Raw genomic sequence first — 12,544 nt, 5'->3', positions numbered from 1 at the left:
ACACGATCAAGCCAGCACACCAACGTGAGCATGAAAAACAAAAGGCATGTTAGCATTGTCATTGATAACATATTAGCATGTTGACATTTAGCTCCACACACTGCGGTGCCAGAGCAGCCTCACAGAGCTGCTGGCACGGACGCATGCTCTTGTTGAAACTCACTGTGTTTGACAATGCATCTGAACCAATGACAACTTGACCCTTTTGGCTTTCTGTCATTTGTATTATGGTGCGATATCTCTCTTTGAGGTTCCGCCCCGTCCCTTCACAATCCTGTCGCCTCTCCATATCGGAGCAATAGGGGAAATGCTTACGTTGGGTAATTTATTTCAAGAGGCTCTGCTTGTGTCCTTTCAGCAACTCCAGCTGAAATAGGAAATAAAAAAATCTACATTACGGGCAAAACTTCTCCTGATATATGCATAGGTTTGGATTTACATACTCACACAACAAAGTGGGATCTTTTCCGTCACCTTCGTCTTCTGAATAAAATGCAAGACCGAGGAGCTTATAAAAGCTTTGTATCCGTCTCAGAGGACAGATTTCCACTTTCACACCAAGCGAGGGTCACAAATGAACAAGGTGTAAAGTGAAGTGGGAAGTTTTACCTTTAGGCTCCGAACTTTCACTGACTTTGCTAATGTCTTATATCCCTGTGAGACCCACACTGTCCCCGCTGAGCGATAATTGACTGTGACGTGTTACGATTGATCAAGATGGCTGGACATGCATTTAAATACCTTCCCCTTCACGGAATTATGTATATCTAAAAAAGAAACAGGGCTTTGCTCTTTTTACAATTCTAGCCGGTGCCTCACTCTATAGAGTATATGAACTGAAAGATAAGCAGATATGAGTAAGGGTTGTTTCACTGATGTTTTATTTTGTTCTTCTCACTGCATCGCAAAGCTGTGGGTATCTAAAGACCATCACTCTCATGACAAGCATCGCTACTTGAGGGATAGATATTCTCCATTCCCCAGAGTCTCCAGTCTATAAATAGGACAGCATCTGCCAGTTGTGTGATCAGGCAGTTCATCCAGTCAGACTGGAGCTGTCATCTTTGAACGATAAGAGAATGGGGCGGACTCAATAGTTTCTGTGTGACATCCTTGTTAATGTCTGTTCCACCCGAGCAAGGGCGAAGGGAAGCAAAGAAGGAAAAAACATGACGCTGCAGCCGCTCCTCTGCAAATTTCCCCCCACATCACCTCACCCTTATCTTAATTCTCCCTCTGCACTTCTTTTGTCCACTCATGTTTATTCAAGTCCTGATCATCCTTCTCTCCTTTTTCTTTCGCGCCACCTTACTCATGGTTATTCGTGTCCTTGTTGCTCTCCTCACCCTCAATCTCTCCAACAGCCACGATATTCTCCTCCATCGACTCATCCTCATTCCCCTCACTCTCCTCCGTGTTTGTACCCCCTCCTCCGCTCCCCTTCCCTCCTTGCCCTGCAATGGGAAGGACCTGGCCGCCACTCACAGCGGGACGGCGGCAAACAAAATAGCAAAGCATAAAGGTCACCCTTTAATTTCAAGTTGTCACTTAGCACTCACCACCCTACCTATGGTGTCAAGAGCAAGAATCAGGGGGCCACACATTGATCCTCGTGTCATCGCCTGCACATTAATCCCCCTGCTCTCCACAATTCAAATGCCCACTAATCAGCCACTTCAGTGAATCTGTGATTATAAGGAGCCCGACTGTAAACAATAAATAAGCACGTTAAATGATGCCCAATCAAGGGCAACAACAGGCAGTTCAATCAGAGGAAATGAGCTCTGAGTCATTTTCAGTCACCACCACTGCAGTGATGAGCCCTCTTCAAATCGTCTCTGCTCTTTACAGCATCAACATCTTCTGTAAGCCTGCGATATGAAATATACATATCGTGTAGGGGATTGTGGGTCTTCAAGATTATTAGTGTGAGTTCAATGAGCTTATTCTCCACCAAGTGTGTAGGTTTAATGTGGATACGTTTCACTGGTGGTAAACAATTTGCTGGCAAGTCGGCTTATTTGATGCAGTGGCGTCTTAAGCAAGAGTGAATGATAAATTAGTTTGATCACGCGTGTGTTTAATATATAATTTTGTATCTTATCTCTGCAGCAGAAAGCTGCTGAATTTGTTCATCAGTTACTTTAGAGAACCCGCTTGGTTCAAGTGAGCCTCATCGTAATGTAAGATGATGACGTAAAAAAAAAGATGTGAACTAGCAATCAGTAAAGCACATACATCAGCCGAGGCAAAAATATCCCACAAATGATTGTCTAGCTCTAGCAGTAAAGTTATAAAAGACATAGGGAAGTGGTCTGTAAACCTAAATGTGGTACTTGCATTTAATATTGTGCTAAACACTGGAAAAATTAAGATCTGTGAAATGTTCCCAGAAAACGGAAAAATCTGTATGTTGAGGGCCAACTGATGGTGAGGAGGTAGAAAGGGCTTTCCATTAACCTTGAAGGTTGGTGGTTGGATTCCCAGATCCTCAAATGTGCATAACAAAGTGTCCTCCGGTAAGATGCTGAACTCCATAAAGGAAATTACCTAAATGATTTATTCTTCATTAAATATACAGTGGAAAATCAAGTTGTGTATATTATTCCCTGAAAAATGTACAAACATTTTGTCGACTTTGGCTCAGGAGGTAGAGTGGGTTGCTCTTTCAGTCTGGATGCCAAGGTGTTCTCGAGGAAGATACTGAACCTGAACTAATGAGCTGACAGTGTGCTACAGAATATTTGCAGCATATAGTAGAAATATATAAAACTGTGTGTGAATGTTGCTTGTTTGGCAGTATTACTAGAAAGGGACGATATAAATACAGCTAATTACCATTTTACAATCTCAGGCCCCATCCCTCAAAGCAACAAACATACACAGGTGAAAATATAACCTTCTTGGCAGAGGTAATAATAGTAATAACAACATTAATAATAGATAGATATCAAACACAACAGCTAAAGGAAACTGGATACTTAAAGCAGAAGGCGGAGCATATTATCATCTTTTTGTACTTGTGGAATAGCAATGAGTCATCAAGGCCTTTGTGCAACAGGGGACCAAAGTCCAGACTGGAATCTAAGAGCAGGGGACATAAACAGCCTTTGAAGGTCCCCGGGAACCTATTACTGTCCTAATGATTCTTTTCAACGGAAGAATTTTTAATCACTTTTGCAGTCAACAGTATGGGTCCAGCTTCCAACGACAGAAAGAGATATAACCTTGACTAAATAATTATTTCATTAATAATTTCCTGCCTGTTGTGGAGGTGTGTGTAGCCTACATTCTGCACAACTTCGGGGAATCCATGATTAGGCAGACAAAACATTTCAAGGAAAAAGCACTGAGGGCTGATAAATGTGCAAGAAGAGGATTGCAGTGCTCATCCTTCAAAACAGACATAAAAGCCATAAATGTGCTTTCTCCCCTGTCATTACGTAAGTGGCGTTCTGGTGCTGGAATCCCATTTTATCATTTTGGAATTATTTTTGGTTTCACAAGTCCTTATAGCAGCTGTGCTCTAAAGCAATGCTTCCACCTAGCTTTTCAACCATAAAATACACCTTGATTTGGTACAGCAGCGGCACACACACACAGACACACACACGCACACACAAACACACAGGCAGCGATTTTCCTCAGATGCACATGGGCCATAATCAATGCCTTGCTCCATCAGCCATTGCCCTGTCTAATCAACATATGAATGAACACCAGCTCAAGAATAATCTGCCCAGTGGTGGTGGGAGACTTTGTACTCGACTGAGCGAAGACGACCACTCTCACATCATCAAATAAGAAAATAAAAAAAGCAGGGGGAGTTTATTGAGTGAAGGATCCGGGGGGAGCCACTCTTACCTTCCTGCACAGCCTGGAACGGGTTGTTAGCCTCGATAAGTTTCACAGAGTGGGTTATTTTCTCGCTCTGCAGAATGTCGTCGTTCAGACTCAGGTCTGAGATGGCAAGTTGGAAAATCTCATCATCCCTCGCTGCGTTTTCCTCAAATATGGCACCTGTTGAATAAAATCAGTCAGGTTATTCCGGGGGGGGGGGGGGGGGGGGTATGGGGGAAAACGTCGAGGGAGTGTGGTTCGCACGATATGGGCTGGAGGTGGAGGAGAGGTGACTGAGCCAGACGTTTTGGCTGTTATAAGCTTTTTAATGTGATTGAGAACCTGTCACGGTGATGTATGACTCGGTGACAGCAGGTGAAAGTAAATCGCATCTTTTGCGGTTTATTCATCCCTTAAAACTGCGCAACTTGCGGGTCTCCAGCGAGCCCTGGAAGCATTTCAGCACCGCGGACAGCGGCGGAGCCGCTTCACGCTGCATTACGTAAAGTAACCAAACTTAGAAAATCTGCTCCACAGTGAAACCCTGACCAGTGAGCAGCACAGGCCTCGTGTGGGAGGCACACTGATGCTTCACTGCCCCCCCCCACAACTCCGCAACCTCTCCCTTTTATCAAAATGGAATCAGCTGCTGTTGGGAGAAGCACATATATCACGGGGAAAAGGGTTTCAGGAAACGAGAAAGAACCCAAAACGTCATGCGGGGCATCAGCCAATATTCTCTGGACGGAGTCCCACTGCTGTATTAAGCCGGTGACTGAGCACCTGCTGCTTGCCAGACTGTTGCAGTAAACTGTAAAGCGGCAGCAGCAGAAGAAACAGCAGCAGCAGCAGCAGCACCGAGACCAGATTCGATCTCATCGTGACATTGACGTTTTTAACTGAGATTAAAAAACCCAGTCATTATAAGTGGCTACGTGACTGCTTGCGTAAAATAGCCACCGCAGACCAAGGCGGGTTATTCCGTGTATCTATGTGCGTGTACAGGGGGGATGTCACATTTCAAAACTATAACAGTAAATCTGTTTGAGGACAAAGATCGGATCAGAACCCTGGGTGTCGTGATGAGTTTAACGCATCCCTGGATCATCTCCGGAGGGAGAGGCAGCTCTGGTTTGAAGTTTCAGTACAAAGAGGCTCTATGCGTTTTGCATCTCTAAAACCAAACTCCACTGACATTCCCTCTGTCCGGTTATTGACATTGCAGTCACGTTCCGGTGAAAGTTGAGGCTTGTCGCCTCCAGACAAGAGGTAGCTTAGTCTAAAAAAGCCTCAGGGGTTCGGGCCATTGGGTCTTAATTTCGTCAAAGCTCGACTGACACGAGCCCTCGTGGGTAATGTGGTTTGAATACAGAACACAGGCAGTTTACAGGCCGAGGAATACGGATTAGATGTGAAGCCAACGCGAATGCACTGATCAGCAAAGTGGAATCCTGCGTAAACAGGTGGAAAAAAACTAACAGTGATGAATAATGACACAAGCTGAAGGTCTGAGGCGAAGCCATTTACAAAACAGCAACTTTTAAACTCGCTCGAGAGTCGAGGTGTTGCTCGAACACAGGATGCGAGCTGAATAGACTATTTATCCCGCCCTCTCCCCATAAACCCCGAGATGAACGCAGAATCTGCGCCGGCTGAGCTTTATTCCCGCACCTCCTGCCTCTTGCACCTGTCTCCTCCAAACCCGCACGCTGATTCACCGGACGCTTACCAATGTGTATGATGGAGTCCGCTCTGGCCGGATTGCATTGCAATATCCACAGGGAAACAGAGATCAGCAGCAACTCCATCTCGGGATTTCAGCGAGGCGGCTCATCCAAGCTCCGCTCGGCTGTCCAGTAACTGTCCAAATGGAGCACCGAAAAAAAGGAAAAAGAAAAAACAGAAGATGATCAAAACCTAGTGCGTAACAGAAGCGCGTCCCTCCTCCTGGATGAGCAAAACCCGCATGAAACCCTTCTCAAATGATCAGCTCTTTCCCTCCCTCTCTCTTTTTCTTAATGGACAAGAAGAAGCCGACCACAGGGAGGTGGGCTCAAAAAGAGGACGAGGAGGAACCGGACCCGAGGTGAGACCGAAAAAAAGACAGGCAAGCCCGGAGAGGGAGACCGGCGTTACCTCACTCACTCTCGCCTCTCTCCCTGCGCTCCGGCGTCTAAAGCATGGCAAGCAGCACAAAATGCGGAGGAGGGACACCCCTCTAACTACAACGGAGAGACGCTTGCTCCTGCACGCACACACACACACACACACAGAGACACACACACACACAGACGAACAACGCACTCCTCAGTCCTGTCTCAATCACGTGACTGCAGAGCCTTCACGACTCCGCTGCTGTCCCGACAAGCCGGATAGAAATGATTTGGACTGGAGCCGGAGAAAGACGCGCGGAGAGCCGGCAGCTAAACTCAATGATGGAAGGTTACAAAAGGCAAAAAATATAACAATAATGATAATCTATCAGCCCTCTATTTGGCTGGCTGAACAGAAAATGACTAACGCTCACAAGCAGCAACGAAAAAATGAATCCCAACAAATGATCTGGCTGGAGGGATGAGGAGTGGACGGAGGTGGCTACTTTTTTTTTTTTTTTTTTTCTAGGAGAAGTTGGCGTTTGCGCACAGAGGAAGACTCTGGCACATATATTTTTTCCAGCGCTCTACTCGAGTGGAGACGACGGCGGACCGCAGCTGATGGGGCAGAGAGACGGATTTACGCGGCGCGCTCCTGGAGGAGAGAGCTGATGGATGAGGGACGGACAAGGAGCAGCCACAGCGCCTGCATGGATGAGGCGCACGGCGCAGGAGCTGCACGGAGGAGCGAAACATCTGCTTCTTTTTTTTTACCAGAGCCGTGTTGCTCAGTAATTGATTGTTGACGCCCTTCGCTTTTATCGCGGGATTATGTTCATTTCGGGCTAATTTCATTGTCATGCACAAATATTTGCACGGGGTTGCCATGCATTCTCACTTCCACGCCTAACGTGGCTCCAGCAATGCCAGTCGTGTGCAGAGCTGCGATGAAGAAGAGGAGGAAGAGGACGACGGGAGTTTCTTGATGGGCATAATCTTACAATTAAAGGATATTTCTCGTGGCTGCAACAACAAACGGAAATATCCCTTAATTGTTTGGTTAAGTCCTTCAGAGGCGCAGAGAACAAACTTTCACGGATCTCCTAGAGACGCATGAGAGGAAGAGGAGGAGGAGGTGGCACCTGTGGAGCAAACAGCAGCTCCCTCACATCTTTGTTATTTCTTTGTTAATTTGTTGCTTCGCAAATCAGGAAATCAACGCTACTCGACAAAACTAATTAAATCCACATCTCTCATGTTTAAAATCATGTTGTGCCTCATCTGGTGTTTCATCCCGGAGGAGAAATAAACATCCGCGGCTCCAAAGTTGCTGTAAAACCACACACTACCCCTGCTGGCCACCTGTGGATACTGCAGATGTGGTCACGCAAAAAACGTCTCCATTTTCTTCTTTATCTTTACCATTCATGTTGTTTCTTTTGTGATGTGACTGTGTCATTTAAAAAGAAAAGATTCGAACACACTGCGTTTTAGAACAAACTGTGCCCAAAGAAATCCAGATAGTGGTCGGTGAACACCAGCTCACATATCAGAATGTATATGTAATATTTGCTTTGACATCTGAGAGGAGGAACACACTGGGCTATAAAAAAGAATGATTGCCCTGTTGAATCCGATTACAGCTCCCACAACACAGTGGATCGAATCAATTCAATTTTATTTCACATAGCGCCAAATCATAATATAAATTATGTCAAGGCACTTTACATAGAAGGTCAAGACCCGACAGTTCCTACAATTATCGATTCAGATCAACCGGACTTGTTCCATCGGGATCAAAAAGGAAAAGGATTAACATTGCTATTTGGGTTTGAGTTCACAGGCGTTCCACAATACCATAAAAGATTTAATTCATCCAGCAGAAGAATAAGTTCATTGATCTATGAGGCAATATGTTATTGAGATTTCACCAATAAATTATTGATTTTAAAGCGGATTAACTGGCATTTCCCTCATGGTCTTAAAGCGTGTCATTCTTTGTCATTTCCTGTGTTTATTATCTGTGAGTGTGATGCAAATCTGAAGTTTCTCTCTTCTTCTGTTCAGGGGAATTACACGTAGTGTGCCTTGTACAAAATCTAAATATGAATAATAGGAAATCTGCTCAATCTGACAAACATCTATAGTCACAATGAAGACAAACAACATGCTTCATGCACCTATATATGAAATAATTTTAAAAGTACATTTCTTCACTTGAAATCAATGTAATTTCGCAAATTGTGGAAAAAATAAATACACTATGTGTGACAAGGTTTCAACTGCATGGTGTTATGTGAAATACACACTGCATCAATGACAGTTTTGCTTCTTGGTGACACGTGAGCTGTCATAATACAAACAGAAGCTCCGTCATGGATGAATAAGTGCATGTAGGTGGTAATTCTTGCTATTTTCTTCCTATGTTATCCATCACCATATATCACACAAGCATGGTGAAAATAATGTATGTCCTCTAATATTTATTCCCTGCATATAGAAAGTTATTTATGGGATCCTTGAACGAATGGCGCTGTGTGCTGTCCGCTTTGTGCCGTGAGGAGGCAGGTTCCATGCATTAATAAGTACATTAAATATACTGGGATACAGGGATACATTTCCATGGAAAGTAGGCCAACCAGTGGATGGTCACCTTGTCTCCTTCATGCAGTTGATTCCTACCTGCTCCGATTTGGGTCCAGAAAATGTCTCCTAATGATTATTTCCCAATTGGAACGGCCGCCGCCATCTGTCAGTGTTCGGTTCCGTCAGTTCTGCTCCTGAACCTATGCGGGTGTCGACACAAGTTAGTCTCAAAAACTGCAGCAAACAGTCACTGGGACATTTGGCGGGTAGGTCACGCCAGCTCCTCAGCGACGAAGGTGGAATTTCATTGTCACACAAACCTGAGTCATAATGTTTATGGCTGTGAGCAATGGAGTGAAAAGAAAAGGTGGAGTTTTTTTCTCCTTCTTTTCTTGCGACAAGGCCAAAAAGTGAATTTAGATGAAGAGGAGCTGTCACAAGCTGGAGGAATCCAACAAAGAAAAAAAACACACAAACCCTGCAGTTCGTTATGCACAGATAAGTACCACTGCGACACTGTGACCCCGCACTAATGGACTAGTCTTTGATAAATCCATTTTTTCCTTCATCTCAAATAATACGCCTTTTCCAGCCAAAAGCCTGTGGCACATGTCTCGGCATGATTAATTGTTGCTATAGAATGGCTTCTTTGTGATGGGGGTCCTCAGCTCCCTCTGATGAGTCCCATCTCTCAGTTTAATCTCACTTCATTTTCTTATGCATGGCTCAGGGCGGTGCACACTGCTGCCTGTGAAATGACTGCTGTTTACAGTGTAATACACATGCCTCGCCTCCTGTGTAGCTGCATGGTCTCTGTCTTCATTGATTAGTCATTCCGTTAGTGGTGTTGTGCCGCAGCTGCTTTTAACTCCAGGAGCACAAACCGGGTTTTGCTTCCATTCAAGCGCAGAAATCGGTCATAACTCACAGTAACTACGGCTGTTTGTCTGTATCTTAAGCCCACAGAGCCGTGACTTCAAAGCTAGTGATGTGCAGTGGAAATAAATCTGAGATTCATTTCTTCATTAGCCTTGAGCTTAACATATCGTGGTGTAAGGAAAGATCTGAACAGAGCAGCATGCAGTCAATATAAGTCAACATAATTAGGCCAGTTACTGCAGTAGATGTCTGGGATACATAGATTATGTTAATGGTGCTTAGCATTACCAATGAGGAATGCACTGCTGGTCTCGGTGGATGTATAAACGTTAGCATATTTATTAAGGAGCCGGCTATAACAGCGAGAGAGATGATACTTTAATATTGTAATTCTGTCACTGTCCAGATGCCCCCCCCCCCCGTCCGTCCGTCAGTCCGTCCGTCCCATCGTGGACCTGGGGGTCCTCAGATGAAAAACCCCTGCAGCAATTTGGAGAAGGGTTAAATCTCAGACAAGTTGAAAATCCATTCATGTCAAGCAGAAATGTGCAGGGAATAGCAATAAGTGTCTGCAGCCCTAGAGGTGAATGAGCAAGACTCCTCCGTTTCCAAATACACAGCCCGAGGTAACATTATAGATTAATCGTGTTATGGGAGAATAAGCATAACCTCCATCATAGACTCTGAATTTCAATGTGTGAATTGTTGACTACCTGCATCTTATTATGCATTTCAACTTCACACCGCACTGGGCTGTGGTGAAATATGTACCGGGTAATAAATATATAAATGTTAACATATACAGCACAGAAAATGATATACCAGTGGACGGAGGCTGTGTGAACCGGAGGGGGGGTTAGGGGGGCAGGTCTGTCTGTGTTGCCCTTTGACAGCCGTCGGATCAGAGGCTCTGGAAGTTTGCCAGCCACAGACAGTTTGGATTCCGTCGTATTCAGGAACACATTGGAAACGTGGTCTCATTACTGGGCTTGTTACAATGAGGCGGTGCGGCTCCACACATCCACCAGTTATTAGTGACCTAAAGTTAAAGTTAGTCGAGGAAAGTCGGTTCCAAACCCGTCTGCAGCCGACGGAATAGAGATTTATATTCATATCTTGTTCTGTTATATTCCCACAAAACGGCGGGGGAGGAAGAGTTTGGATTAGCATACACGATATGCATGATAGGCTAAAGAATCGATTTTTTATAATCAGCTTCGGTTTGACAAATGCCAAAGAAGCTCTTCTTGTGAAATGAATTGTTGTGTTCAGTTCTTCTTCCTTTTTTCTTGTGTTCACTACCCATCAACCTTCATGCTGGCCTCCATCTGGGGGTTGATTGTGTTTTCACTCTGCTCTTGACCATTAAAAACAGACGAGGACGAGGACAGGTATCAGACGTGGTCGGGCTTTTCTGTTTTTGCTGTGCACTGCTCCTTGTTTACACCAGTCTGTGGGGTGAGCTGTCCTTTAAACAGACAATATGCTTACCTGTCTGTCTGTCTGTCTGTCTGCCTGATAAAAAAAAGAACTGAACCACCTGCAGTTCTGAGAACGTGCAAGCTACTGTTGGTTTAAATAATGCTATTCATCTGGAAAATAGGCACATGAATTAATTATGGAATTAACTAGGTACCGTTGTAGCCAATGCAGCCTCCTGATTATCCAGAATCAGGAGGATATGCAGAACACTAATTCTGCCTGCAGATATGTGTACAATTTATATTTAACAGTGACTGCTCAACCGTATGTTTCGGGTTGCCCGGAGCCGCGTTATTGAATCCAGCGCCTGTGTCAGCGACATTTCATTCCAGCTGTGCCTGCAAGACAGTCATTAGTGAATGAGGTTGTTTAAAGGGTAGCCAATTAGCAGAAACACACTCCTACCTGCAGGAGAGACCTACCTGCAAAGAGGCACACTTTGTGAATCAGCGCAGCCACATTTCATTTTCTTTGTAAGAGCGGGTCAGGACAGATTCCTTAATAAGTTCGGCATCAAAAGGAAAAGTCCCGATGTGACCGGAGAACACGCACAGTGGTGAGACACACAGAGAGGTGCATCCTGACCTGTAAAACCTCTCTGCTAATGCCTGGTGAACATCTGCTATTCCAATGACCCACATTTCAGACCTCGAGATCACAGACAATGTTGATGACATTTTGGGCCATTATGCAAAAAAAGTTAAATCTAAAAAAGGGCAACATGCAACTGACTTGATGGAGACGGAGGCTGTGGTCGAGCAGCTTCATCAATCACCATTCAGGGTGTTTCAGTTAAGCTCCACAGGTGATAGTCTGTACTTGTGGTCAGGATCAACCGCCATTATCAGACATGAACTCTGGAAAATGTTGAGATAATTGTGCCGGGCCGGTCTCTGGAGTTTGCATTTCACATCTGAACAACGCAGAGACGTCAGGCGGGATGTGGTGCAAAACATCTTGTTGACTCTGTACGTTTTGTTGCTATGTAAATAGAGTTTGATTTCTATAAATCAAGTATATAAATAAAGCTTGATCGATGTTACAAAACCGTGCTACACAGATATCACGGTGCAGAAGGAGGGATAAGAGAACAGAAGTTGCGTCGGTGTAGTGAACTAACAAAGTGCCCGTCAGTTTCTCAATGCCATTTGCCTCTCTCCCCCTTTCACTCTCTCTCATGCTGTTCCAATCTCACTCCTTTCCTTTCTTGTCCTCTCAGCGCCACCAGACATGGCTGAATGATCCCTCTCTCACTCTCACTCACTCTCACTCACTCACACTGTGTAAGAGGGAGAGTAGACAAGACTCTTGGTATTCAGCTCAGTTCCCAGGTCCTTCTAACTCTATGGGGTTCCTCCCTTTTCCTTTGGCAGCCCAAACTTACTTTTAAGAAGCTGAAGCCTCGGGCCCAATGCTAAAATCTAACACAATGAATGATACTGATATGAAGCCAAATTGGATTTCCTTGCACCGGCTCCAGATGTATGCTTCCAACTCCACTTCTTGTGAAGCTCATCCCGAAAGTGAGTTATCAGAGTCCCTATGCAGAAACGTCCCCCTGCAGCTGATCACTGCTCACATCCAAGATTTATTAACACCCGGGTCAATCCGTCACTTCCACACTGGAAATGTGCAGGAAAATGTCTAATTTTCCTGATTCAGAA

General features: G+C 44.8%; 1 protein-coding gene across 3 annotated transcripts in view; it reads right to left on the bottom strand.

Annotated features, from left to right (window-relative positions):
* The window catches only part of grid1a (glutamate receptor, ionotropic, delta 1a), a 261,685-nt gene extending 255,747 nt beyond the window's left edge, over positions 1 to 5,938 (bottom strand). For all 3 annotated transcript variants that reach the window (XM_062400358.1, XM_062400359.1, XM_062400360.1), the window contains exons 1-2: positions 5,570 to 5,938; positions 3,865 to 4,020 (exon numbers count right to left, since the gene is read on the bottom strand). In XM_062400358.1, coding sequence (XP_062256342.1) covers positions 3,865 to 4,020; positions 5,570 to 5,648 — 235 coding nt within the window. In that variant the 5' untranslated portion in view covers positions 5,649 to 5,938. The remainder of the gene's footprint in view (positions 1 to 3,864; positions 4,021 to 5,569) is intronic.
* Positions 5,939 to 12,544: the final 6,606 nt, after the last annotated feature.

This window comes from Platichthys flesus, chromosome 12, assembly GCF_949316205.1.
Source record: "Platichthys flesus chromosome 12, fPlaFle2.1, whole genome shotgun sequence".
Taxonomy (NCBI): Eukaryota; Metazoa; Chordata; class Actinopteri; order Pleuronectiformes; family Pleuronectidae; genus Platichthys; species Platichthys flesus.
Note: the sequence above shows the minus strand (reverse complement) of the source record. Positions and strands in the feature narration are given on the sequence as shown.